The 22543-nt window shown below is 43.8% G+C and overlaps 1 protein-coding gene across 5 annotated transcripts; it reads right to left on the reverse strand.

Moving 5' to 3' along the window:
• Window positions 1-327: 327 nt before the first annotated feature.
• On the reverse strand, window positions 328-17129 carry LOC138981479 (transcriptional regulator ATRX homolog). 5 transcript variants are annotated; one of them, XM_070354410.1, is made up of 7 exons: window positions 16999-17129; window positions 8374-9712; window positions 6684-6868; window positions 5591-5785; window positions 3797-3910; window positions 2759-2897; window positions 328-1597 (listed from the first exon to the last, which is right to left on the reverse strand). In XM_070354410.1, exons 2-7 carry the CDS (start codon window positions 9564-9566, stop codon window positions 1414-1416), a joined length of 2010 nt encoding a protein of 669 aa, XP_070210511.1. In that variant the 5' UTR covers window positions 9567-9712; window positions 16999-17129; the 3' UTR covers window positions 328-1413. The 5 variants fall into 5 exon arrangements, with proteins under 5 accessions (XP_070210511.1, XP_070210513.1, XP_070210512.1 ...); XM_070354412.1 differs by lacking the exon at window positions 16999-17129 and adding an exon at window positions 16097-16286; XM_070354411.1 differs by lacking the exon at window positions 16999-17129 and adding an exon at window positions 11278-11585.
• Between the last annotated feature and the right edge of the window lie 5414 nt (window positions 17130-22543).

A 22543-nucleotide genomic window follows, 5' to 3' on the forward strand; every position in this document is an offset into this window, starting at 1 on the left:
CTAACCTAGTCTACCAAATTGACTAAAATAGACGATTTTCGGAAATAACTGTCAGGATTTGCAAGTATTGTGGAAGAGTTGCGCGCCGCTTTTTGCGTACAAACAGGAAACACGTGGTCGACCAGTTAAAACCATGAATGCAGCGAATACATCAATCCGATGTTATGCAATCGATATGCTGCCTTTTTCTTCAGAAAATCTACACTCCTGAAAATCCTGACAGTTGTTTCCGGAAAACGTCTGTTAGAACAAATGGTGGAGAGCACTTTGAGCAAAGAGGAACACACACACACACACAAGCAATACATTCACACTATGCCCAGGAAGAATCGTTCAATAATAACAATTTATTATGGAAAATGTAGGTCATCATCCAACATCAAAAACCATGTATGCAAATTTAACCCTCTTCATTTAAATGATACTCCAATGCTTTAATTATCCATTATAGATGGTATTAGAAGCTAATCATTTGTCATAACACCACACAGAAAAGAAAAACAAAACATAAAAAAACAAAGGAAAACATTAAAGCCGGATTGAAGAAGGTACCAAATCGAAGTTTGTGTGTGTGTTATATATGTGGTGTGCTGACTCAGTATTACAGCTGAGTGTGTATTTTTCGTACTCGTAGTTCAGCCAGTGATAGCTCTCCAATTTATTTAAAAAATTATCCAAAATACTGAGAGAAAAAAAAAGTGAGACGAACTCGAATGATTTTTGTAAAGAAGCCAAGCATCGAATCAAAATTTTTCCTTTTAGAGTGACATTTTGCAGTGTGGTTTTATATTCATAATTATGCAGATGGTCATTAATCCCCTCGTCACAATAACAACAACAAACAATGACAAAAATAAACAGTAACATAGGAGTCATTTTTGAAGAAGGCACGAAAACAAAATGCTTTTAATTTTTTTTTAGTGATGACATTTTGCAACGTGAGTGAGCATTTTTTGAAGTCGTAGTTAGGCAGATGGTCGTTTAATCCAATCATCATTCAAAGAAACAAACCAACACAAGACATACACAATGAAAGAGTAAAATATGAGTAATTTGTAAAGAAAGCACCCAAACAAAATGTGTTTTTGTGTTGCTTATTACACCTCAGATGCGTGTGTATTTGTTCTACTTGTAGTCTAGCATATGGTAATTGCTCAACTCATCACAAAGATAGAAGAAAATACGAAACAAAGAAGGAAATAGAAAAACAAAAGTAATTTGCGAAGAAGGCACCACAACCAATTGATTCTTTAATCGGTATTGCAAAGTCTCAAACGCTCATAGACACACACAAATAAAATACCAACCAGAGAATGAAACAGTAAAACAACACTAAATGGTGAAGAAAGCACCGAATCTGTTCGCGCACGAGCGTGTCTGTGTCTGTGTGATTGCATGGCATGTTGTAGTAATTTAGATGAGGGTGTATTTTTTGTACTCGTAGTCCAGAAGATGGTCGTTGTTCCATTCATCGTACCACCGACAGCTGCCGTTGTCGTAGTCGTCGCAGGAAACTCGAGGGGTAGCAGCGGACCGGGTGGGGAGAGTGGGCTCCGGGGGTCTCTTGCCGAGCGAGTAGAAACTCTTGTAGTAGTACCTTGAAAATAATAACACAACCAGGGTTACGAGCAAGAACTGCCTTTGCTGTCTTATAAGCTTTAAAATTAAGTACAAACAAGTCGCGTGAAGCGATATAAAAACATTTAGTGAGTCGGTATCAAAAAGATCAATACCACAAACCAGTCATCGCCGAGATTACAATTAAATAGTCTCGGCTAACCATACCTGAACACCGAGACGGGTCACGCTCATCTCCACGAAGCATGTGACCGTAGTACCTACTGAACCTATTTTCTTTCATTCTGAGCAAACTTTTAGAGTAAACATGGCATATCTATATATTTTTCAGTTCAGGAGAAGATGACGAATACATTGCAATCATTTTTGAATCTGCTACTGAAAATTCGATTTTAGATATCTTTAATTAGCAAACTTATCAATTATTTTTTAAGTTTCCAAGCTGAAATGCAATCCCATAGTCCGGACTTCGTCGAAGATTGCTTGACAAAAAATTCAATCAATTTGGTTGAAAATTGAGGGTGTGACAGTGCCGCCTCAACTTTCACAAAAAGTCGGATATGACGCCATCAAAGACATCTATCGAAAAAATGAAGGAACTCTCATGTGAAGTTTCATGAAGATCGCTTCAGTAGTTTTCTTGGAATCGCTTTATACTCACACACACAATGACCCTCGTCTCGATTCCCCGTCTATGTTTAAACATTTAGTCAAAACTTGACTAAATCAGTAAATGTAAAAAAAGATTACAAAAAAGTAGGAACCCGCATATGCGCCCATTATATTTTACTCATAACCCGCATAGCCGCCCATTATAATTTACTGGTTACCGTTAAACTGAAGTATCATGCAAAGGGGCTAGGTGCCAACTATTGGTAAGCGCTAAAATGAAAACAAGCGCAACAGTTTTACTTATTCTGATTCTTATTTATTTTCAGTTATAAATGCAGGTTATTGTTGGTTTGATTTTGGGAGTACCCTTATCTGAAACATTGTCACAAGATTCCTTTTCCATTGTATCTTTTATCTAAAAAGTAAGATACATATCCCTTTTTGAGTTGAAAAAGTTTGAATGATAATTACACCCGCATAGATCTATTAAAAAAATTGAAAAGTAATACAGTTCATAGCAAATTCCTAACACGCAAGCACGTTATGAAGACTGACGTCACATAATTACCATCGGATGAGAATGTACTTGGACCCTTGGTCGACCTTGGAGGCGACGTGCAGCGAGTGGGGCTCACACGCACCCTGGGGACTCATGTTGTTCCACACTAGAGCGCGACCCTTCCGCGGCTTCACCCAGATCCCTAGCTCTGAAACAAAGTAGACAGTGACGTCAAGAGTAGCTCTGCAACAAAGCAGACACTGACGTCAGGAGAAGCTCCACAGTAGAGCATACACTGACGTCAAGAGTAGCTCTGCAACAAAGCAGACACTGACGTCAGGGGAAGCTCCACAGTAGAGCATACACTGACGTCAAGAGTAGCTCTGCAACAAAGCAGACACTGACGTCAGGGGAAGCTCCACAGTAGAGCATACACTGACGTCAAGAGTAGCTCTGCAACAAAGCAGACACTGACGTCAGGGGAAGCTCCACAGTAGAGCATACACTGACGTCAAGAGTAGCTCTGCAACTAAGCAGACAGTGACGTCTGGGGTAGCTTTGCAACAAAGTAGACAGTCACGTCTGGCCCGTCGCGATATAACCTTCGTGGTTGAAAACGACGTTAAACACCAAATAAAGAAAGAAAGTCACGGTTGAGTAGCTTTGCAACAAAGCAGTGACGTCAGGAGTAGCTCTGCAAAAAATCAGTGACGTCAGGAGTAGGTCTGCAACAAATCAGGTAGTGACGCCAGGAACGCAGACACTGACGTCAGTTTAACGTCATCAACTGTGGTGTTAAAGACAACTGTGCTGAAACATTTGCCTTTTCTAATGCCAGAGTGCTTAAAAGTTAAATGTACATTTAAAGTGCGTATTTCCGACACCTGGCTCTGTAATAGCGTAAACGGACGTCATACGCACAGCGTCGTCATTCAACACAATCATGTAATGTCATTAACACATTGACACACACACACGCTCGCGCAAGGAAAGAGATAATAGAGAGAAATAAAGAGAGAGAGGGGGGGGGGGGAAGCACGCACAAACACAATCACACATTGACAAGACAGAGATTGAAAACGACAGACACACAGCCGTCAAGCTCACCAGGAAACTTGGTCTCTCCACCCTCCTCCACGTCATCAAGGTAGACGAGCACAGAGGCCACGCGGTCCCTGGGGTCCGTCCCGTCCAGCACACAGTCTGTGTGGGCCTTGTAGGCTGCACGTGCATCATATGCACATTTTTAGAGAGACGAACAGACAGGTAGACGAGGACCCTTGGGCCCGTTCCGTCCAGCACACAGTCTGTGTGGGCCTTGTAGGCTGCACGTGCATCATATGCACATTTTTAGGGAGACGAACAGACAGGTAGACGAGGACCCTTGGGCCCGTTCCGTCCAGCACACAGTCTGTGTGGGCCTTGTAGGCTGCACGTGCATCACATACACATTTTTAGAGAGACGAACAGACAGACGAACAGACAGGTAGACGAGGACCCTTGGGCCCGTTCCGTCCAGCACACAGTCTGTCACAGTGGGCCTTGTAGGCTGCACGTGCAAGTTATCGCAGTGTTAAAAGGATGATATCTAAGAAAAAAGGCCCTCAGATCGCTTCCAAAGTTATAACATACGAGTCCGCGTTACAATTAATGCTACCGCGCAGGAGGATTGCCATCACATTGCAATAAGAAGCATATTGGAGAATTAATTACATTTCTAAGAATATGCAAAGAAATGCCACTCTTTGTGATGGATGGGTTTGATTACTTCCCTTATTGCAAGACTGATGGCGTTTGTGTACGTGATTAGGGCGGGGATGTAGCTCAGTCGGTAGCGCGCTGGATTTGTATCCAGTTGGCCGCTGTCAGCGTGAGTTCGTCCCCACGTTCGGCGAGAGATTTATTTCTCAGAGTCAACTTTGTGTGCAGACTCTCCTCGGTGTCCGAACACCCCCGTGTGTACACGCAAGCACAAGATCAAGTGCGCACGAAAAAGATCCTGTAATCCATGTCAGAGTTCGGTGGGTTATAGAAACACGAAAATACCCAGCATGCTTCCTCCGAAAACGGCGTATGGCTGCCTAAATGGCGGGGTAAAAAACGGTCATACACGTAAAATTCCACTCGTGCAAAAAACACGAGTGTACGTGGGAGTTTCAGCCCACGAACGCAGAAGAAGAAGAAGAAGTGTACGTGCGACTGTTGCTACGATCACACCGTCACGGAGGGCGCTAGCAGACCTGTTTACACTCACTATTTTGGAGTAATTTATTACTATTTATTTGTATTTTTGGGGGAAAATACTCCATTTCAGTTCAGACTACGATTTTCAAATGTGCTTCAACTAAGGTTTGTGCTACTAATGTTGTTGTTTGTAACCACTGGGTTACTATTATGGTCATCAGATTACTATTTTTTTACTTGACCATTACTCTTGGGGGCCCGGGTAGCTCAGGTGGTAGAGCACTGGACTTGTGATCGAAAGGTCGCTGGTTCGAATCCGGGCCGGGACGGACACAGGTCAACTTTATGTGCAGACCCAGAGACGGTATCCATCTCCCACCCCCGTGTCACCACAGTGGCACGTAAAAGACCTCGGTCATTCTGCCATAAGTGCGGATGGCTGATACCACCTAAACACGCATACACTTGTGTATCTGAATCTAGGGGTCCTTAACGTCCTCACAGGAAATTTTCCTTTTAGGGACGTGGCTTGTGTATCTCATCTAAAGTCGGGTTAAAACCCGGGAACATGCCCCTAATGGCTTTGCCGTGAGGGCGTAAAACTTGAATTTCTCCCCCCCCCCCATTACTCTTGTCAAGTGTTGGGGGTAAACAGGTCTGCACTAGCCGTAAAGCCGACAAAAGAACCCACTCAATTCAAAACAAAAAAGCCCCTACCCTTTCCTTGCGGATAGGAGGTGATCTGAAACTTGCCCCCGTTGAGGGGGTCGAGCCCCATGGCCTGCTGTACCCGTTTCTCGAAGATGGTTGAGAAGCGAGACTCCCCCGGGTAGAACGCAGTGCTGTAACTCCAGTTCCCCGACATCCACTGCCCCAGTTGCTGAGAGAAAGTCTCGTTCAGACATTTCGTACCTATAAAAGAGGACGTGAGAATGTAAGCTTAAGGCGGTCGTTAATTGAGCCCGAAGTCGACTTCGCGAAGTCGTTTTACCGAAAATTTAGTGCTAAATCTTCGCGCGGCCAGCTTCGCGAAGTATGCTTCGCGTAGTCGACTTCGCCCAGTTAAGGACAGGCTTTAAGCTTGAAAGTTGGTGGCCTCAGCACATTGTCCAGTCGCGTGGGCTGAAAAGACTATGCTCGGAATATGTACCTCTGTTGGGTTTGTTTGGGAAGTAACAGAGTGAATAATTTTGCGTTCATTGAGGCAAACCTTCAAAAGTGGCATTGTAGGCCAGTGACTAGCGAGGGGTGTGACTGAAACACGTGGACAAGGAGCACGTGTTGAAAGCTTGCCTTGATAAAAGCAAGAGTATTTTTCTTTAGAAGTCCCATGAATTTCAAAGCGAAAGCGAAACCGTACGCTCTTGTTCGAATTGTAGCTTAAAATCTATTTTGATCCTATTAGGCCCTAGATTCACAGTATGAAGCAAGAAAACCCTGATTAGACAAGAAAATCTATTGATATTCAGAAACAGATCCGAAACAAGGCCGACTTGGACACGCACACAGTCACACACACACACACACACACACACACACACACACACACACACACACACACTACACACACACACACACACTACTACACACACACACACACTACACACACACACACACACTACACACACACACACACACACACACACACACACACACACACACACACACATACAAACCACTATTAGTGTAGTAATACAGTTTACTACTAATACAAACACACTGATTTTCGAACACAAAAACAATCTGCCAGAGACTGACACCACAAAGCGAACGCACATATCTATACGAAGCGAGTCAAACTGCACCGGACCTTTGACGAAGTCCTGAGGGGTGACGTGAACCTTGTGTCTGACGTCATCGAGGTGCTTGCGTAGTGTGGAGATGCTGTCAAAGCAGAGCAGTGGCTGTGTGTTCATCTCCTGCACGTGCTTATCGTGCACGCGTCGCAGTCCGTCACACTCCGCGTCCGACAGAAAGTCGTTGAACAAGAACACCCTACACACCAGAAGAAAAACAAATACAGGATACACAAAGTTAGAGCATGATATTTTAAAGACATATGACACCGATTCAGTTTACCCCCCCAAAATCGACTTAAAGGGACAGTGCAGGGGTCGCAGCATTACTGAAGCAACGATTTGTCTTTTGTCGCAGATTACGATACAAACAGTCAAAAGCTGTACACAACTTTCTCACATATTCCTTCACATACCTGTAGTTTTGCCAGCCAAACGAAACTGTATGCGGTCTGCCAGTTCGCATCTCCCGCCAAAATGTAATTAACATTTCCCGTGAACACGTTCTAGGGCTCAAGGCTGTGTGCGGTAAACCATCTTTTACAATTCTATTACGTAATCAAACACTATGTCTTGATGTAAGGTACCCAAAACAGAAAGAACTCCCCCTCTCGCCGAAACTAATAGACTTCCATGTAGGCCTTTTATGTAATTAATTCACACGCGGGACCTGATGTGAACCTGGTCGAGGGCGACTCTAGCCTGCCCGGTGGCAGTCCAAAATCAATTCATAAAAAATTGTCTTTTTTTTTTACTCCTTGCATGAAATTGAAAGTCAATTAATGAAATTACAACTTGGTATGTTTTCAAACGGGTAGCTGCCGGAGGCATGTCTGAAAGCCCTAGGGGCTCCGTGCACCTGGACTTGACAGCTCCAGTAACTTTAACTAATATTTTGTCTGTGATATTTTGGAGAGTGTTGAAACAAGTGCAACAAAATTAGAGAAATGTACCCGACAACCTTAATGATACAGACGTTTGAATATGATGACATTCAAAATCAAAGAATCATATAAACCGGGGTTGGGCAACTGGATGGGATATCTTACAAGTAAAAATCGTATCCTATTTTCATATATTTCCGAAATCGCAATCATTTACCGTAGTTTTATATAATATTGTATTATGTTTTTACTGTTTGTTTATAATTTATGAACTGACCCATTACTTTTCATACTGATGGTAATTTCCCAATACGAGAGAGAGAGAGAGAGAGAGAGAGAGAGAGAGAGAGAGAGAGAGAGAGAGAGTTAAAATGTGTGTGTGTGTGTGTGTGTGTGTGCGTGCGTGCTTGTGTGTGCGTCTGTCTCTATCTAGTTGAACATGTGAGCGTGCGTGTGTGATCATACGCGCATAGATGAATGTTAGGCCAAAACAAAATAGGCATGTGTGGTTAAGGTAACATATCCCAAAAAAATTGGGTAGGAAGGTAGGCAATCACTTTTTTTTTAAAACTTTTTTTTCTAATGTGTACAAATTAAACCTACTTGACAGGGAAATAAGTGTGCGACTCGGGCGCTTTCGCTTTCATTGCGTTTTCTGCACTCGTTTTCTTGTTTTTTTGGTGTGGGTTTTTTTGACAAATGTAATGAAGAGTGATAGGGTCGGCCCCTAAAAATAGGGTAGGTCGGGTTACTGTAACCTCACCTATTTATTTTTTAGGCCTTATCTGGAGTCACATCCCTCATAAGAAACATCACTCACTTGACCGTACTGTTGGTGTCCTTCTGAGGGATCAGCTCCACTGGAGGAATACGCCGACCGTCAGCAAAGATCTTCTTGGGAGTGAAGGTTTTCAGAAAGGTAGGCTTGAAGTTCCGCACCTCCTCGGGTAAATCTTCATTCTCCGGGTTCTCTGCTGCGTTCGCCTGTGACTCTGTCGATTTCTGGCTCTTGGATTCCTGCGGTGTAATGTTTTGTTTCTGCGACGAATTTCTCGAATCCTTGTCCGAGCTATTGGCTGTGTGGGGCTTTTTCGACTTTGTGGTGGAAGTGTCGTTTTTGGCAGAGGAGTTCTTAGCTGAAGAGCTTGTTCCAGAAGCGTCGGGTTTGGGCTTGTCGGAGTGTCTTTTCTCCCTGGAGGAGGAAGCTTGTTTGCCGTCTTTAGGCCTCCCGCCTAGACGGATAACGTCCTCGTCTCCAGGAGAGAGAGGGGTGAAGGTGATGGCCTCTCCATCCTTCAGCGACACAGGCCCAGTGCTGTCTGGAGATACCTCCTCTTCCGCCTCCAGCTCAATGAATTCAATGGGTTCTTCTATTTCCATGAGCTCTACTTCAGAGTCCTCCTCCACCTCCTCTTCTTCGTCCTCCATCAAATCTGTTTTTACTGGTGGTTTTGTCTTCTTGGGATTGGTTTTAACTTTCTTCGGCGGTGGCGGTGTGGGTGGTTCTGGGGCATTGGTTTGTTGGCAGGTACACTCTAGTGTTTCCTCCGTCTCCTGCGGAGGAGGTGCTTCCGCACGTTTTGGCGCTTTGGCCTTCTTGGGCGGAGAACCGTCTCCATTGCTGGTGGTGCTGGTGCTCTTGCTGGTGCTGGTGCTCTTATTTTCTTTCACCGATCGAACTTTTCTAGAAGTCTTCGGGTCAGTTTTCGCTTGGCCAGCTTCTGGGGTGTTTCCACCATTACTTTTTGCTGCCTTGGCGTTTGGAAGATCGGGCTGCTGAACGGCCGTGTCAATCTCCCAGTGCTGCAGAAGCCTGGAGATGTCCGGATAGAAGAGAAAGGCGACGACCCCGGCCACGAGCGCCCCTAGCAGGATGGCGCGCACGAAGCCGGTCATCTCGGTCCCCGTGAAGCTGGGGCCAGGGTTGACCAGTCTCCTGGTGTCTGAGTTCTTGCGGGTGAGGGAGGAGGGGATTGAGGAGGGACGCTTGGGGGGAGGACGTCGCCTGGCCATGGTGGGAGATGGTTGCGGTCTGTCACCCGCAGGGGATGCGTGGCGTTGTGAGTCCCCTGGATGCTACCGCAGATGTCTCCAGGTAAGTTGACTAGGTCCTGTGTGTGTTGTGGCTTGGTTCAGTCCTGATGAAAATGTAACTTCAACTGCAAACAAAAAGGTTTCGCAATTTTAAGACATTGACGTTAAAGGCACACTCAACTTCCGGTAAACCATCACTTTCTGGTCACAGACATTGTCAGACTTTGGCACACAGTACAAACATCCATCGTTTAAACACTCATCGCTTAAGAACATCCTAGGTGCCCTCCGTAAAGGCGAGCATTTTTCGAAGAATTTATTTTTGCGTGGCCAGACGGATTGTCTAACCCACAATCGGACGCCTCGTTTTGGCGCTAGAACTAACTTTTAAAATCTTAATAATAAATTGACAGCTTGTTACACAAACATTCTTAAATCATAAAAGATTTCTTTTTTTCATCAAGACAAGATCAGTACAATTCAAAGTTTTGAAAGTTTGAAAAAAAAGGGAGCCCGGAAGCAGAACACGCAAGGTCGTGTTTTTCAAGCAAACGAATTTTCTGCATAGCGCTTGCTTGTTTGAAGCAAAACTCCACCAATAAGTTCGTGTGACTCGCAGTCGTTGGTTGCATTTTAGATTCAGAGGTACACAATAACGTGCTATTGCAGATACAGCGAGTCCCATTGAAATCACAAACTGACGACTAAATTGTGAAAAAAGGACAGTGGATCACACGGGTTCACGATGGCTCAGGGGTAAAATAAAATAAAACCACGAAATCTGGTGTGTGGTTTACGCAAGCTAAATAGCCATTTAAACGAACTGTGTCATGTAATGCTGTTAAATGCTGTTGTAAGTGTGTTCCAAAAGGTTAGAACTGCTTTTTTCGTGAGAAGATTTAAATCGTTCTGTAAACCATTTGAGGCAGACTGGGCCTTTAAATTTCACCGTTTGTAATACAAATATCCAGTAGTACAGATTGACTTTGATTTTCTCAGATTCATAGTATGCGTGTCTCTGTTCATTTTCGTTCGTTAGTTAGTGAGTGAGTGGGTTAGTTAGTTAGTTAGTTAGTGAGTGAGTTAGTTAATTAGTTAGTGAGTTAGTGACACACACGAACACCCCCACACTGCCTGTCTGTAGTCTCTCTCTCTCTCCCCCTCTCTCTCTCTCTCTCACACACACACACACACACACACACACACACACACACACACACACACACACACACACACCAGTTCAGCTGACAAGGTAACGTAATACAACTTAATTAGATAATACATTGACGTGAATACTTGATTTACACAAATGATTCTCATTTGGGAAAATTATGCCACTGTTTGATAACTTGGTGATTAAAACAAGCGTGTCAAAAAGTTCACATACCTTGCTACGCTTCAAAATGCCGAAACCCAATTAGCGGAGCGAACATCATTCACGTAATGATGAGTGGAAATCGCGCATGACTGGACTGGAAATATACTGGTAAATTGGCATGTGTGCAAATAAAAACATCGTAACAATAGGAGGAGGATAATTATTTCCAATTTCCTTTTAGTTTCAGAATGTTCGAGTAATTACCACCAGTTTCGCTTCTTGTCAAGGAAATCACAAACTGCGCATTGAGTCATGAATACAGTCAAGTTTTAATGTTGCGAACCTTCTTTGTCAAGCTAAAACAATACCAACCTTGTGGACCATTCAAACAGTGTAACTATAGTGTGTCACTGCTTCACAGTGCCAAGTGTGTTAAATGTTGAAACAGCTCAGTAAGTGTGTCACGGAGACTGATGTGCCGAGACTATCAAGGAAAAAAGATAACGAAAGGCCTGATTGTACTGTACTACCACACACACATACATTCTGACACCCCTTAATTAACGAGACTGATAACATCCCCAAAACTACAATCGTAGCTCGTGTGGACATGTTCACGTATGATAGGTCCTACAGGCAGCTTAATATGCAGCAGCACGTGTAACCCATATGTTTCTCTATGATCACAGAAATTCAAGTGTAAAACATTGAGGCCATATAGTATACAAATCGAGACTGAAAATCACCACACACACACACACACAAAATCCCCCCCAAAATAAAAAATAATAATAAGTTAAAAAAAGATCAATGAAAATTAATTTAATAAAGTAAAATAAAACCAAAAATTAAATAAATAAATATATTAAATGATGAAAAAACGTAGCCTCCAGTGAGGAAAGGTTCACCATACTCATGCACACGAAGCTGCTCGTGTTGCCCTAGCTTTCTCACATTGTTGTAAGGACTGGAGTAATACTTCGAGGCCATCAGCGTAAATTCGTAATAGGTTTCAGTACCTGTGCTATCTCCAGATACTACTGATTGTCTACCAATGACTGTGTGTGTGTGTGTGTGTGTGTGTGTGTGTGTGTGTGTGTGTGTGTGTGTGTGTGTGTGTGTGTGTGTGTGTGTCAGTCAATGTGTGTGTGTGTCAGTCAATGTGTGTGTGTGTCAGTCAGTGTGTGTGGGTGTGTTTGTGTGCGCGCGTGTTAGTGTGTGTATGTGTGTGTGTGGTCAAACATTTAAATGATGGGAAATGTCACACACACACACACACACACACACACACACACACACACACACACACACACACACACACACACACACACATATATATATATATATATCTATATATATATACGACTTGTGTCTGTCTGTGTATCTGTGTATCTGTGTATCTGTGTGTGTGTCTGTGTGTCTGTCTGTGTATCTGTGTGTGTGTCTGTGTATCTGTGTATCTGTGTATTCGCCATGCACGGCCAAAGTTCTCGATGGATCTGCTTCAAATTTAGTGGGCTTATTCAGAGAGACCCCGGACACAACCTCATCGATGAGATATTTCAACACGTGCTCTCAGCGCGCAGCGCTGAACCGATTTTGGTTCCACCTCAGCTACCCGGGCCCCCATACCGACACACCAAAGCCGCTACACCACATCACAACGCCAAAGTTCTCGCTGGATCTTTTTCAAATTTGGACACCGTATTCAGCTACACCCCGGACACAATATCATCGATGAGATATTTCAACACGTGCTCTCAGCGCGCAGCGCTGAACTGATTTTGGTTTTTGTGTTCATTTCACCATTATAAGTAACTCTTCCTTATCTTCTCCAGTGTTTGGCGTTTATCTCCCTTCCTTCGTGTGGCTTTCCCGTTTGTAAGTTACTATTACTATTTTTAGAATGTCACTGCGCTGTCCACTGCGCTGTCCACAACGCTTCCCTTGCACCCGTAAGTTGTTCTTACTGTCAAAGTGAAAAGGTCGAATCAATTTATAGCCACGCGAAAAATACACTCTCACCTATCTCTATATATTTATAGATACAGATATGCATATATATATACGGCTTCTCTGTGTATGTGTGTGTTTGTGTGTGTGTGTGTGTGGGCAAAAACCTGTGTATTGTAGAGTTCTGTTTGTGATGTGGTCTAGCGGCTTTTGTCTGTCTGTATGACATTCCTACATGCCAGGCAGGTTTTAGGCAAGGTCGTTCGTGTGCGGACCACATTGTGCACGTCACTGAAAAAATCAAAAAGACCTTGGCACATAGTAATAACTCTCTTCTTGGAACCTTCTTTGATATTAAATCTGCGTACGACAGCGTCTGGCATGCTCGTCTACTCCTAAAACTCGGCAGAATCGGTGTCTCTGGCCACATGTACCAATTCATCAAAAACTTCATCAGCAATCGCAAGATGTCTGTCCGAGTGGGCTCTTCGGTGTCCGAAACCCATGCGCTGGACATGGGGGTTCCCCAGGGCAGTATCATCGCGCCAAACTTATTCAGCATCATGCTCTATGACATTACTTCTGTTAAGGTTGACGGTGCCAGTGTACTTCTGTATGCGGACGACCTCGCCTTAATAGACACTAATAGACCACGCCATAACAGAGTTACCAACACTGTTGACTTATCTTCTTACCAAACTAAAATCGACAACCTCTGTCAATATATGTACACCAACGGCTTCCAACTAGCCTCAAATAAAACAGTCTTTCTTGTTGTCTCCCGTAGACAACTGTACAGGAACTGCAGTATAAAGATAGGTTGTGATATTATCAAACCGAGCTCAGAAGTTAAGTTCCTCGGCGTTATCATCGATACCCGACTTAACTGGACCAGTCATATCGAACATCTGATCAATAAGGCCAACAAGGATCTTTATATCATACGTTACCTGGCGTCCCAATCCTGGGCCAGAGGACGTAAGTGTGTCACAGAGGTATAGTGCGGGCATTAATTCGCTCCCGCCTCCTTTACGGGTGCGAAGCTTATTTCGCGACGCGCCCGGCGCTCATGAAAAAACTGGCTATTATAGAGTGCAGGGCGCTCAAAATAGCTCTGGGACTCTCCCAACAAGCGAGCAAGAGTCGAGTCTACAGCGAGTGTGGGTGGCTGCCCCTTGTGGATGAGATAAAACTCCGTTCAGCTCAGTATGCTGTCAGAGCCCACGCGGTAGAGAACTCTGCCTGCGAGGTCCTGACTGACTTTTTTCCTCAGCACCAAAATTATGAGGCCAACACCAAACATAGCACTCAACTCTTGGCCAAAACGCTACCCTTATCCGACACAGTAAACCGCATTCTAGCCGATATCGGGGTGAAGGTCAGTGAGCTGGCCAGGGTCCCCCCGCCCTCCTACCCGCCTTGGCTTGAGGAAACCCCTACTATCATATACGACAGTGAAGATAATACTACCAAAAAAGATAACCCCGTCTACCTAGCTACTGTTACAAAAGAAACCCTAAACTACAAATTCTCGGAGCATTTAAAAGTCTTTACTGACGGATCCAAATTTGCAGACGGCAGCGTTGGCTGCGCCTTTGTGATCCCAGATCTCAAAATCTCAAGGAAATATACTCTTAATAAAGACATCTCCATATTCTCAGCCGAGCTATTTGCCTTGCTCATGGCATGCACTTTTATAAATGACCTCCCAGTCACACCGCGTGCGGTAGTTTTCTGCTCTGACTCGCGCTCTTCATTACAAGCTCTGCATCGAAACACATCAAATCGGGCAGAGCTACAAAGAGAAATCCTCTTTATATGTCACCAGTTAATCTCATCCGGCACATCCGTGTCATTTCTCTGGGTCCCCTCTCACGTAGGGGTCCGGGGAAATGAACTGGCGGATGTCGCTGCCAAAGAAGCGGCAGAATCTAGCCCAGCTAACACTAACATCGGCTACTCAGTAACCGAGTTCTACAGTAAAATCCGTAAACTCATTCGAAGTCAGTACGTAACATCTCTGTCCTATCAACCCATTGATATGAACGATCTACACCCCGATCTCCCAACAAACCTCCTCACTATCTTCAGACGCCTCCGTGCCGGCGGCTGCCGCTTCCATATCTTTAACAAGTCCTGCCATTGTGGAGAACCCTATTCATTTCAACACATTTTCGCTCCATGCGCTACAAATAGAATTACCTTTAAAACCTTATATGACCATATGCAGCTCCATGGTCTGAGTCCCCAGGATTATCTGCGCAGTAGCAGTTCTCTAGGCTGGTCACACAGCTTGCTGCTGTGCCGACTGGTCAGGGACTCGGACATGGGGCTGTGGGTATAACTAAGCCCAGATTATCACATCAGCGTGTTTCAGTTTGAGGTCGAGTGGCTCCCGCCATCCCTCCTGATTCCAGCGACTACCTTCTAGACAACATATCCTCACCCAAGGCCCACTAGTCGCCAAACTGTACATATTGTTTTTATTACCACGGCCTTCGTGGCTTCGTGGCTTACATCTTAATCCTTTTATTTGTAAAAAGTTTTGAGATTTATTGTTCGTGTTCCTCTTACTTGCTCATCTATTGGGTTTTATTGGTGATCCTGAAGGTTCCACTTTTTAACTCAATTTGAAATAAAAATAAAAAAATATTACAAGCCCGTTATTCAAGACATAGAATACAGACTTATAATTCTTACCAAGAAACATCTTAACTACTTTTCATTTTAACAAATTCCACAGAGCATTATCAACTCAACCCCACCCCCTGCCCTCCTCTCCTTATTTTTTGTTTCTTTCTTTCCTCATTTTGAAAGCGGACAAACACTCAAGTCCTTAATGGCTCAAAACCGTAGGACTTTTAATATTAATTTTAACTAACTGTCTGTATAAGACAAATGTCGCCAATGTTTTTACAGAGTGACGTTAAATAAACGATTTTATCATCTGTCTGTATGTTCTGGCATTTGAGAAGCCACAGCAGATAATATAGGGCTAAGAAATAAGCTCTAAAATTCTCAATCCCGTTTGACAGGACTTCGCCTTCAAAGGTGATTGTGGTGAACCGCCACGCTGTCTGTCTCTGTCTCGCGATTCACCCCGGCGAAGCACACACACACACACACACACACGGACGCATACCAGTGTTTTTCTTTTGTTGTTACTGAAACAATGACAGTACGCTTAGAAATGTTTAGAGCAAATCCAATATGAAAAATTGAAACACTAAATACATACACAAATAGGGTCCTTTGTAGATCCTTTGTATCAGTACCATTGTATTAGTTGTCTGTTATGAATAAATCACAAGAGTGCCAGCTACACACTGCACACTCATTGCAACACGACACACGTTAGAACACTTTTAGGCACTTAGAAAAATACGTCATATTTGACGACTCGTCTTTCCTTGTCAGTATTCTTCTACCCACACGAACCACAAACATTGCTGATACTTAACCACCCCAGGTATTCAAAACTGACAATCTTTTGCTCTAAACCCACCCCAGCTATTCAAAAGAACATTTTGCTCGTAACCACCCCAACTAGGCCTACTCAAAACAATCCACCACAATGTGTGCAGTGTGCGCGACAGTTTAAACGATATAATAATATAATATTTTTTTTTCTGTGTAGGCTTTTGACAGTTCGCTTCTATTGCTTCAAAGCGTGGCCTCTCGGTCAGTATTTGTGCGTTAATCTGACACAATGCACAACACATGCGCTAGCGAGACTGCACTGATAACACGTTTTTAAAAGAAGTACAACACACATACCCGTTTGTGTGAAGGGGAAGTGCGGCACATAGGCTATCACACGTTTTGCAAACACGAACATCGCATAATAGGCCTAACTCTAATGCCACTATATACTGACTGTCTGTCTTCCATACGCATGCAGAATGTTGAAGTTACGATGAAGATTTGATTACCAAGTTAAAAAAAACAACAATATTGCGAGTATGCAGACCTAGCCTACTTTATGTCGTATCTGTACAAGCAAAACTAAAAGTGCACGTACACTATTCAAAAATACAGATTCTCTAATTGCAAAACAAACTTCATATTCTATATCTGGAAATATAGGCCTACTTACGACACTTTTTAGTTTTCACAAAGCACGGTGCTTGTATAACTTACGCTGCAAAATCTCCGCAAATTTAAAGGTGCAGCGCTGTAAATTTCCTACGAGATGTCATCATGCACGCAGCACATCATAGCCGGTTCAAATCAAACCTAATGCACACTGACAGACCTTGTAGGCCCACGAGTTATCCTCACTGATGTCAACGCACGCAGTGCAAACACTCACACAAGAGGAAATGACGAACTTCCTTGTGGCCGATGTAGCGTTGAAATTGAACAAAGCGGGCTCTTCATAAACATCAGAGCTGAGAGCTGACACGGGTTAGTTTCACCGAGTCTTCACAAACACAACAATACAGGCTACGCAGCTCTGTAAGCAGCCAAATACACCAGTCTATCGTATGGGTGAAGTATACCGATGCACAGAAAAAAACCATCAAATCCTGATTTCTTTTATTTAATGTCGTTGTTGAGCCTGGTGTACCCCCACTTAACTTGCGGGGTACGATTTGCTACACAGAAGGTAACTCTGTCATCCAAATGGGACGATTATAATTATGCTCGAACGTTTTTAGTCACCCCGCCATATAGGGCCGCAGCCGTACTCCGTTTTTGGAGGGTGATTAACAAAATCACATTCCTTTCTCTTACGTAAAGCCGCTGAAAAATCTATTTCTGAACAACTTCGTGTATTATGCATCCGATTTGAAATCCGTCTTTGTTCCTGTCAAAGTAGATCTTATATCCGTTACTTAGAGAAAATGAGAGAATTTATGTAGTCTAAAGTCTAGTTTTGCTGACAATTGGCGACAACACTCTAAACAGAGGCTGAGCATTAAATACAACAGAGCTCGTCTCACAAGGGCTTACGGAAGTTATCACAACACATCACTTGACCCTCATGGCATCCCATATTTTGTCAGTTGTCACTTTTGTGTGTTGTTCTGATACCACCTTCGTCCGATTAAGCCTTTGTTTTCCCTGTTCTATTTTCTTAGGCACACCAGTGTACGCAACAATAGCAGCTACAATCATACAAAGACACACGCGCGAGGGCGTGCGGCATTCATAGTCACAGACAGATTTACACACACACACACACACGAACGCACGCACACACACACACACGCACGCACGCACGAACACACACACTGGCACACACACACACACACACGCACGCACACACACACACACACACACACACACACACACACACACACCAACAATTATTAGCAGCTACATACAAAGACACACACGCGAGGGCGTGCAGCATTCACAGACACACAGAAAGAGACAGATTCACACACACACACACACCACTGCATGCGCGCAAAGCCTTGTCAACTCCCTGTGAGAATGCAGTTGGCCGAACGCACCGAAACCACACACTCGCTGAAATCGCGAGTCATTCATTAATTATTCTCCCTCATCACCTCTGTGATGCTTTATTTTTTTGCGCTGAACTGAATCGAGCATCTTGCGGCCTGTTGTGGCACCGATTTTAACCTTCAGGGCCGGTATTCAGTAGCCGAGTTACGAGACTTTGGTACGGGATAATAAACTGCATGAGGGTAAGGTCTCTAACCTCGACCCTTCCATACCGGCCCAGTGAAAAAACTTCGCCCTACCAACCAAGCCTACGAACGTTGTTCAGATATCGGGATTCTGAAACTGATTACTATAATAGCGAGCAAAGCTGTAGTTGTATACCCACACGAAATTTACGAAAAAATCGTAAATGTACGTGAACAAATATCATGTCTGGTTGGCAGTGGGAGGGGGGGGGGGGGGTTGGAGCAGGGGGGTGGGGGTATGGGGAGGGGGGTGGGAGGGTGGGGTTGAGGGTGATAGCTGGATTGCTTTCCAGCGCAATCTATGTTACGTCTGTAAACACGATGTGCATGTTTTATTGTTGCACACCGATGAAACGAGTGCCTCTCGAACGCGAGTGCCTGATTGATGCTCCGTTGTCGATAGCAAAAAGCGATCTTAATTAATCTAGTCATTAACTAGTTGCTCAAAGCACTGGCAATGGTTCAAGGAATCTGAAGTACACTCAGTCTTCGGGTCAGCATGTCCAATAATGTTTCAGGTCATGTCATTTATTTCATACTTTATTATCCAATTACTGGAGAATAGACGAGTTTTGAAAATGTGTTTGTTTGTTTGTTTGTTTGTTTGCTTAACGCCCAGCCGACCACGAAGGGCCATATCAGGGCGATGCTGCTTTGACATATAACGTGCGCCACACACAAGACAGAAGTCGCAGCACAGGCTTCATGTCTCATCCAGTCACATTATTCTGACACCGGACCAACCAGTCCTAGCACTAACCCCATAATGCCAGACGCCAGGCGGAGCAGCCACTAGATTGCCAATTTTAAAGTCTTAGGTATGACCCGGCCGGGGTTCGAACCCACGACCTCCCGATCACGGGGCGGGCGCCTTACCACTAGGCCACCGTGCCGGTAGTTTTGGAAATAACTCCGTCGGGTTTGTATGGGTTGTGAAAGAGTTAATGCCCTTTGCTTTTCCTCTGACATTTTTGTATAACTTCACACGTGTTTTCGACACGCCCTTCCGCTAGTGATCGGCCCCTCCAACGTTTGTCCGAGTTAAAAGCAAGGGCATTCACTCCTTCACTACCCATACAAACCTGACAGAGTTATTTTCGGAATTGGTCTATTAGGGTCGATTTCTCGAGAAGAAAAAAAATAGCAGCAACATAAATCGCGCTTCCAATGTGTGTGCGTGTTTGGGTGTCATCTGCACTTCTGGGAAAATGAAAATGGCGGTGACACTGGGGTGGGACTGACAAGGACACCGTCTCTGATTCACAAAGAGTTGACCTGTGTCTTTCCCGGCCTGGACTTGAACCTGTAATCCGATGACCAACAGTCCAGCACTCTACCAATTGAGCTGCCAGATCTCTTGTTTGTCTAGAAACCCCAAATCTGTCACTTGTTCATATATCTTAGCCTGTTGTCAAAATGACCACAGCTGCAAGAAAGCAGTTATGGTGACGTCATTGTCGATAGAATGTCCAACAAATAATGAAAAGAGTCACCCTTCTACTCACGCAAAATGCCATCGGATCACTGGAAGTCGTCCGGGGAATGGAAGATAAGAGCCATAATGTTTTCTCATGTGAATAAGGGGTCAGAGAGCTATAATCAGTTGAAGATAAAAGTCGTGTTTCTATTTTTTTTTCTTCTCCCAATGCTTCTTATTTTCTCTGGTGTCACTGATCTTTTACATCAGTGGTGCCAGCTGTTTTGGGAGACTGATTCCGCACAACTTCCTCGTGCTGTTGTTGTCTATATTTTATTAGTTATTGTAAGATGTGTCTGTGATATCCACATTTAAGAGTCACAATGTCAAAAAAGAAGGAATCGCAAAATAAAAATTGCAATGCAGAGCTGAACACTGCACTAGATCATCTGCACAAAATCCCAGCAGGAGTATTAATAAAAGTTCACCATGGCAACAGCAAACGCAAGATCACATAAAGATCAACAGTTTATCGATCCTTCCAAGTGTAATAACATCAGCAGCCACACGACAAAAGTACCGTATCCGGATTCGTCATGTCATTTTGACAACACTTTGCTTGGTTACAAACAAAAATCACACCTGATATTTGAGATCCATAATAGATCTACATCCGTGCAGCTTGTTCTTTTCCATGCCGCTATGCTTTTCCTTGCGTAGCACATAGTGACTTGGCTGTATCTGTCAAATCAATCACGAAGAAACTACGCCGAAGCACGCACATACACGTACGCATGTATATGTCGTGCCGAATTCACGGAATTGCCGAATTCGCGGAATCGGCAACATTTTTGGACATTTCGCGTAATAGGCAAAACGTTGCCCATTTCGCGAAATCGGCAGCGTTTTGAATTTGCCGAAAATACGTAAAGGCCTCTAAAACTTGCCCATTTCACGAAATGGGCAGCCTATTACGCGGAAATCGGCAATAGTGAAAAGCTTCGTGCGGCAAGCTTCAACAAGCTGACTTCGCGAAGTCGACTTTGCTCAATTATTTTGAGGCCTAAGGCAATCAGCTTGATTAGAATGGTCTTATCACCATGTGCGATTTGCTGCGTGGATGATTGTCCAGATGCGCTCAGATGACAAGATAAGGATATTAATCAGCTTTAGGATTAGTTCTTCCTTATCTATTGCGTCTTTGGTTGTTGTAATGGATTCGCTGTTGAAAACGACGTTAAACACCAAATAAAGAAAGAAAGAAAGAATGGATTCGCTGCTGGTTTTCAGCTGTTTCCAACGGCCAGAAATAAGTCTTGTCCGGCGCAGTACTCTTTAATCTCGCGAGTCTGCCTGTTTGTCCCATGACTGTGGGATGCATTCAAACCCGGTGTAACACGAGAAAATTACTCCCACGAGATTTTTACTCCGGAGTAAGCATTTCGTACGAAAAAGTTACTCCCTTTACGAAAAAAGCACTCCCCCATTGCACGAGAAAATTAATCCCCAAGACAGGTGAGTTCCGAGTAAACATTTCGTACAAAAATGTTACTCCCCTGACGAATAAATAACGAATAAATTACTTCACCCCAACACGAGCAATTTAACTTCCCATGCCAGGTGTACGAAATTTTGACTCCCTTGTCCCCTGTTAGTCTTGGTGGTGGAAGGGGTGGAGGGAGGGTAGCGCGACATTCGTGTGCGCGAGATCACTTATTGGCATTATCCCTTCGCCCGCATCCCATTTTTGCGAACGAGATTTTTACTGGAAGTAAAAAAAATGGGGAGTACAAATTTCGTGGAGGGAGTAATTTTTTCGTGCCTTGGGGAGTTCTTTTCTCGTACGAAAAGTGTACTCGGAGTAAGAATTTCGTACGAAATATTTACTCCGGAGTAAATTTTTCGTGGAGTAAAAATTTCGTGTTACACCGGCAAGGCAGGCAGACCATTGTTGAACGATTTCTGGCATGGATGATTGACCAGATGTGTGCAGATGGAGGATTACAATAGAACCTGTGTTTTAAGACCTTATAAAAAAAATCGGACAGGTCTTTCATACGAAGGAGTCTTAAAATGGAAATACATTTCTAGAGGTTATGGACAAAAAGTCAGGAAAGGTGTTGTTTTTTTTAAAGTCTTATAAGGTAGGGAAGTCTGAAATTCAGACTCTTTATGAAGAACAAGAACTTATTTCGCCATATAGCATAAAATTAAGCCAATGGCATTTGTTGTAGAATAGCGGTTCCATTGTAGTAGTAATTTATCTCGTAATAAAGTCGCTGCTGGTTTTCGCCAAGAAATAACGAATACCTGGTTCATTGCTCTCTATATTCTCCGAGAGGGTCTTTCCGAAGAGTATGGCTGTTAGATGCAACTAACACAAACAGGACTGAGAGCTGGACAATTTTCCGCTAGGATGGTTTTCCAGATGCGCCGCGCACGTACATTAGGATTAGATATGGCCTGAGCGTTCAATATTTGATTTGTTGATGGTTTTGACAACATGCACATGACACTGGGGGTGGTGGTGGGTAGGTGGGGGTATGATATTATGCAGCTTTTGTCTATTAATTGTACAGACGAGCCTGTCAATAACGACCATTCAAGG

Source organism: Littorina saxatilis, linkage group LG12 (assembly GCF_037325665.1).
Source record: "Littorina saxatilis isolate snail1 linkage group LG12, US_GU_Lsax_2.0, whole genome shotgun sequence".
NCBI lineage: Eukaryota > Metazoa > Mollusca > Gastropoda > Littorinimorpha > Littorinidae > Littorina > Littorina saxatilis.

Excerpts from the sequence above, each read along its gene's own strand:
- LOC138981479 (XM_070354410.1), bottom strand. The coding sequence starts at position 9,566 with ATGGCCAGGCGACGTCCTCCCCCCAAGCGTCCCTCCTCAATCCCCTCC. Across the intron at positions 3,911-5,590 it reads CTCCTATCCGCAAGGAAAGG|CCTACAAGGCCCACACAGAC; the intron begins GTAGGGGCTTTT and ends ATGCACGTGCAG. Across the intron at positions 1,598-2,758 it reads AAGTACATTCTCATCCGATG|GTACTACTACAAGAGTTTCT; the intron begins GTAATTATGTGA and ends ATTATTTTCAAG.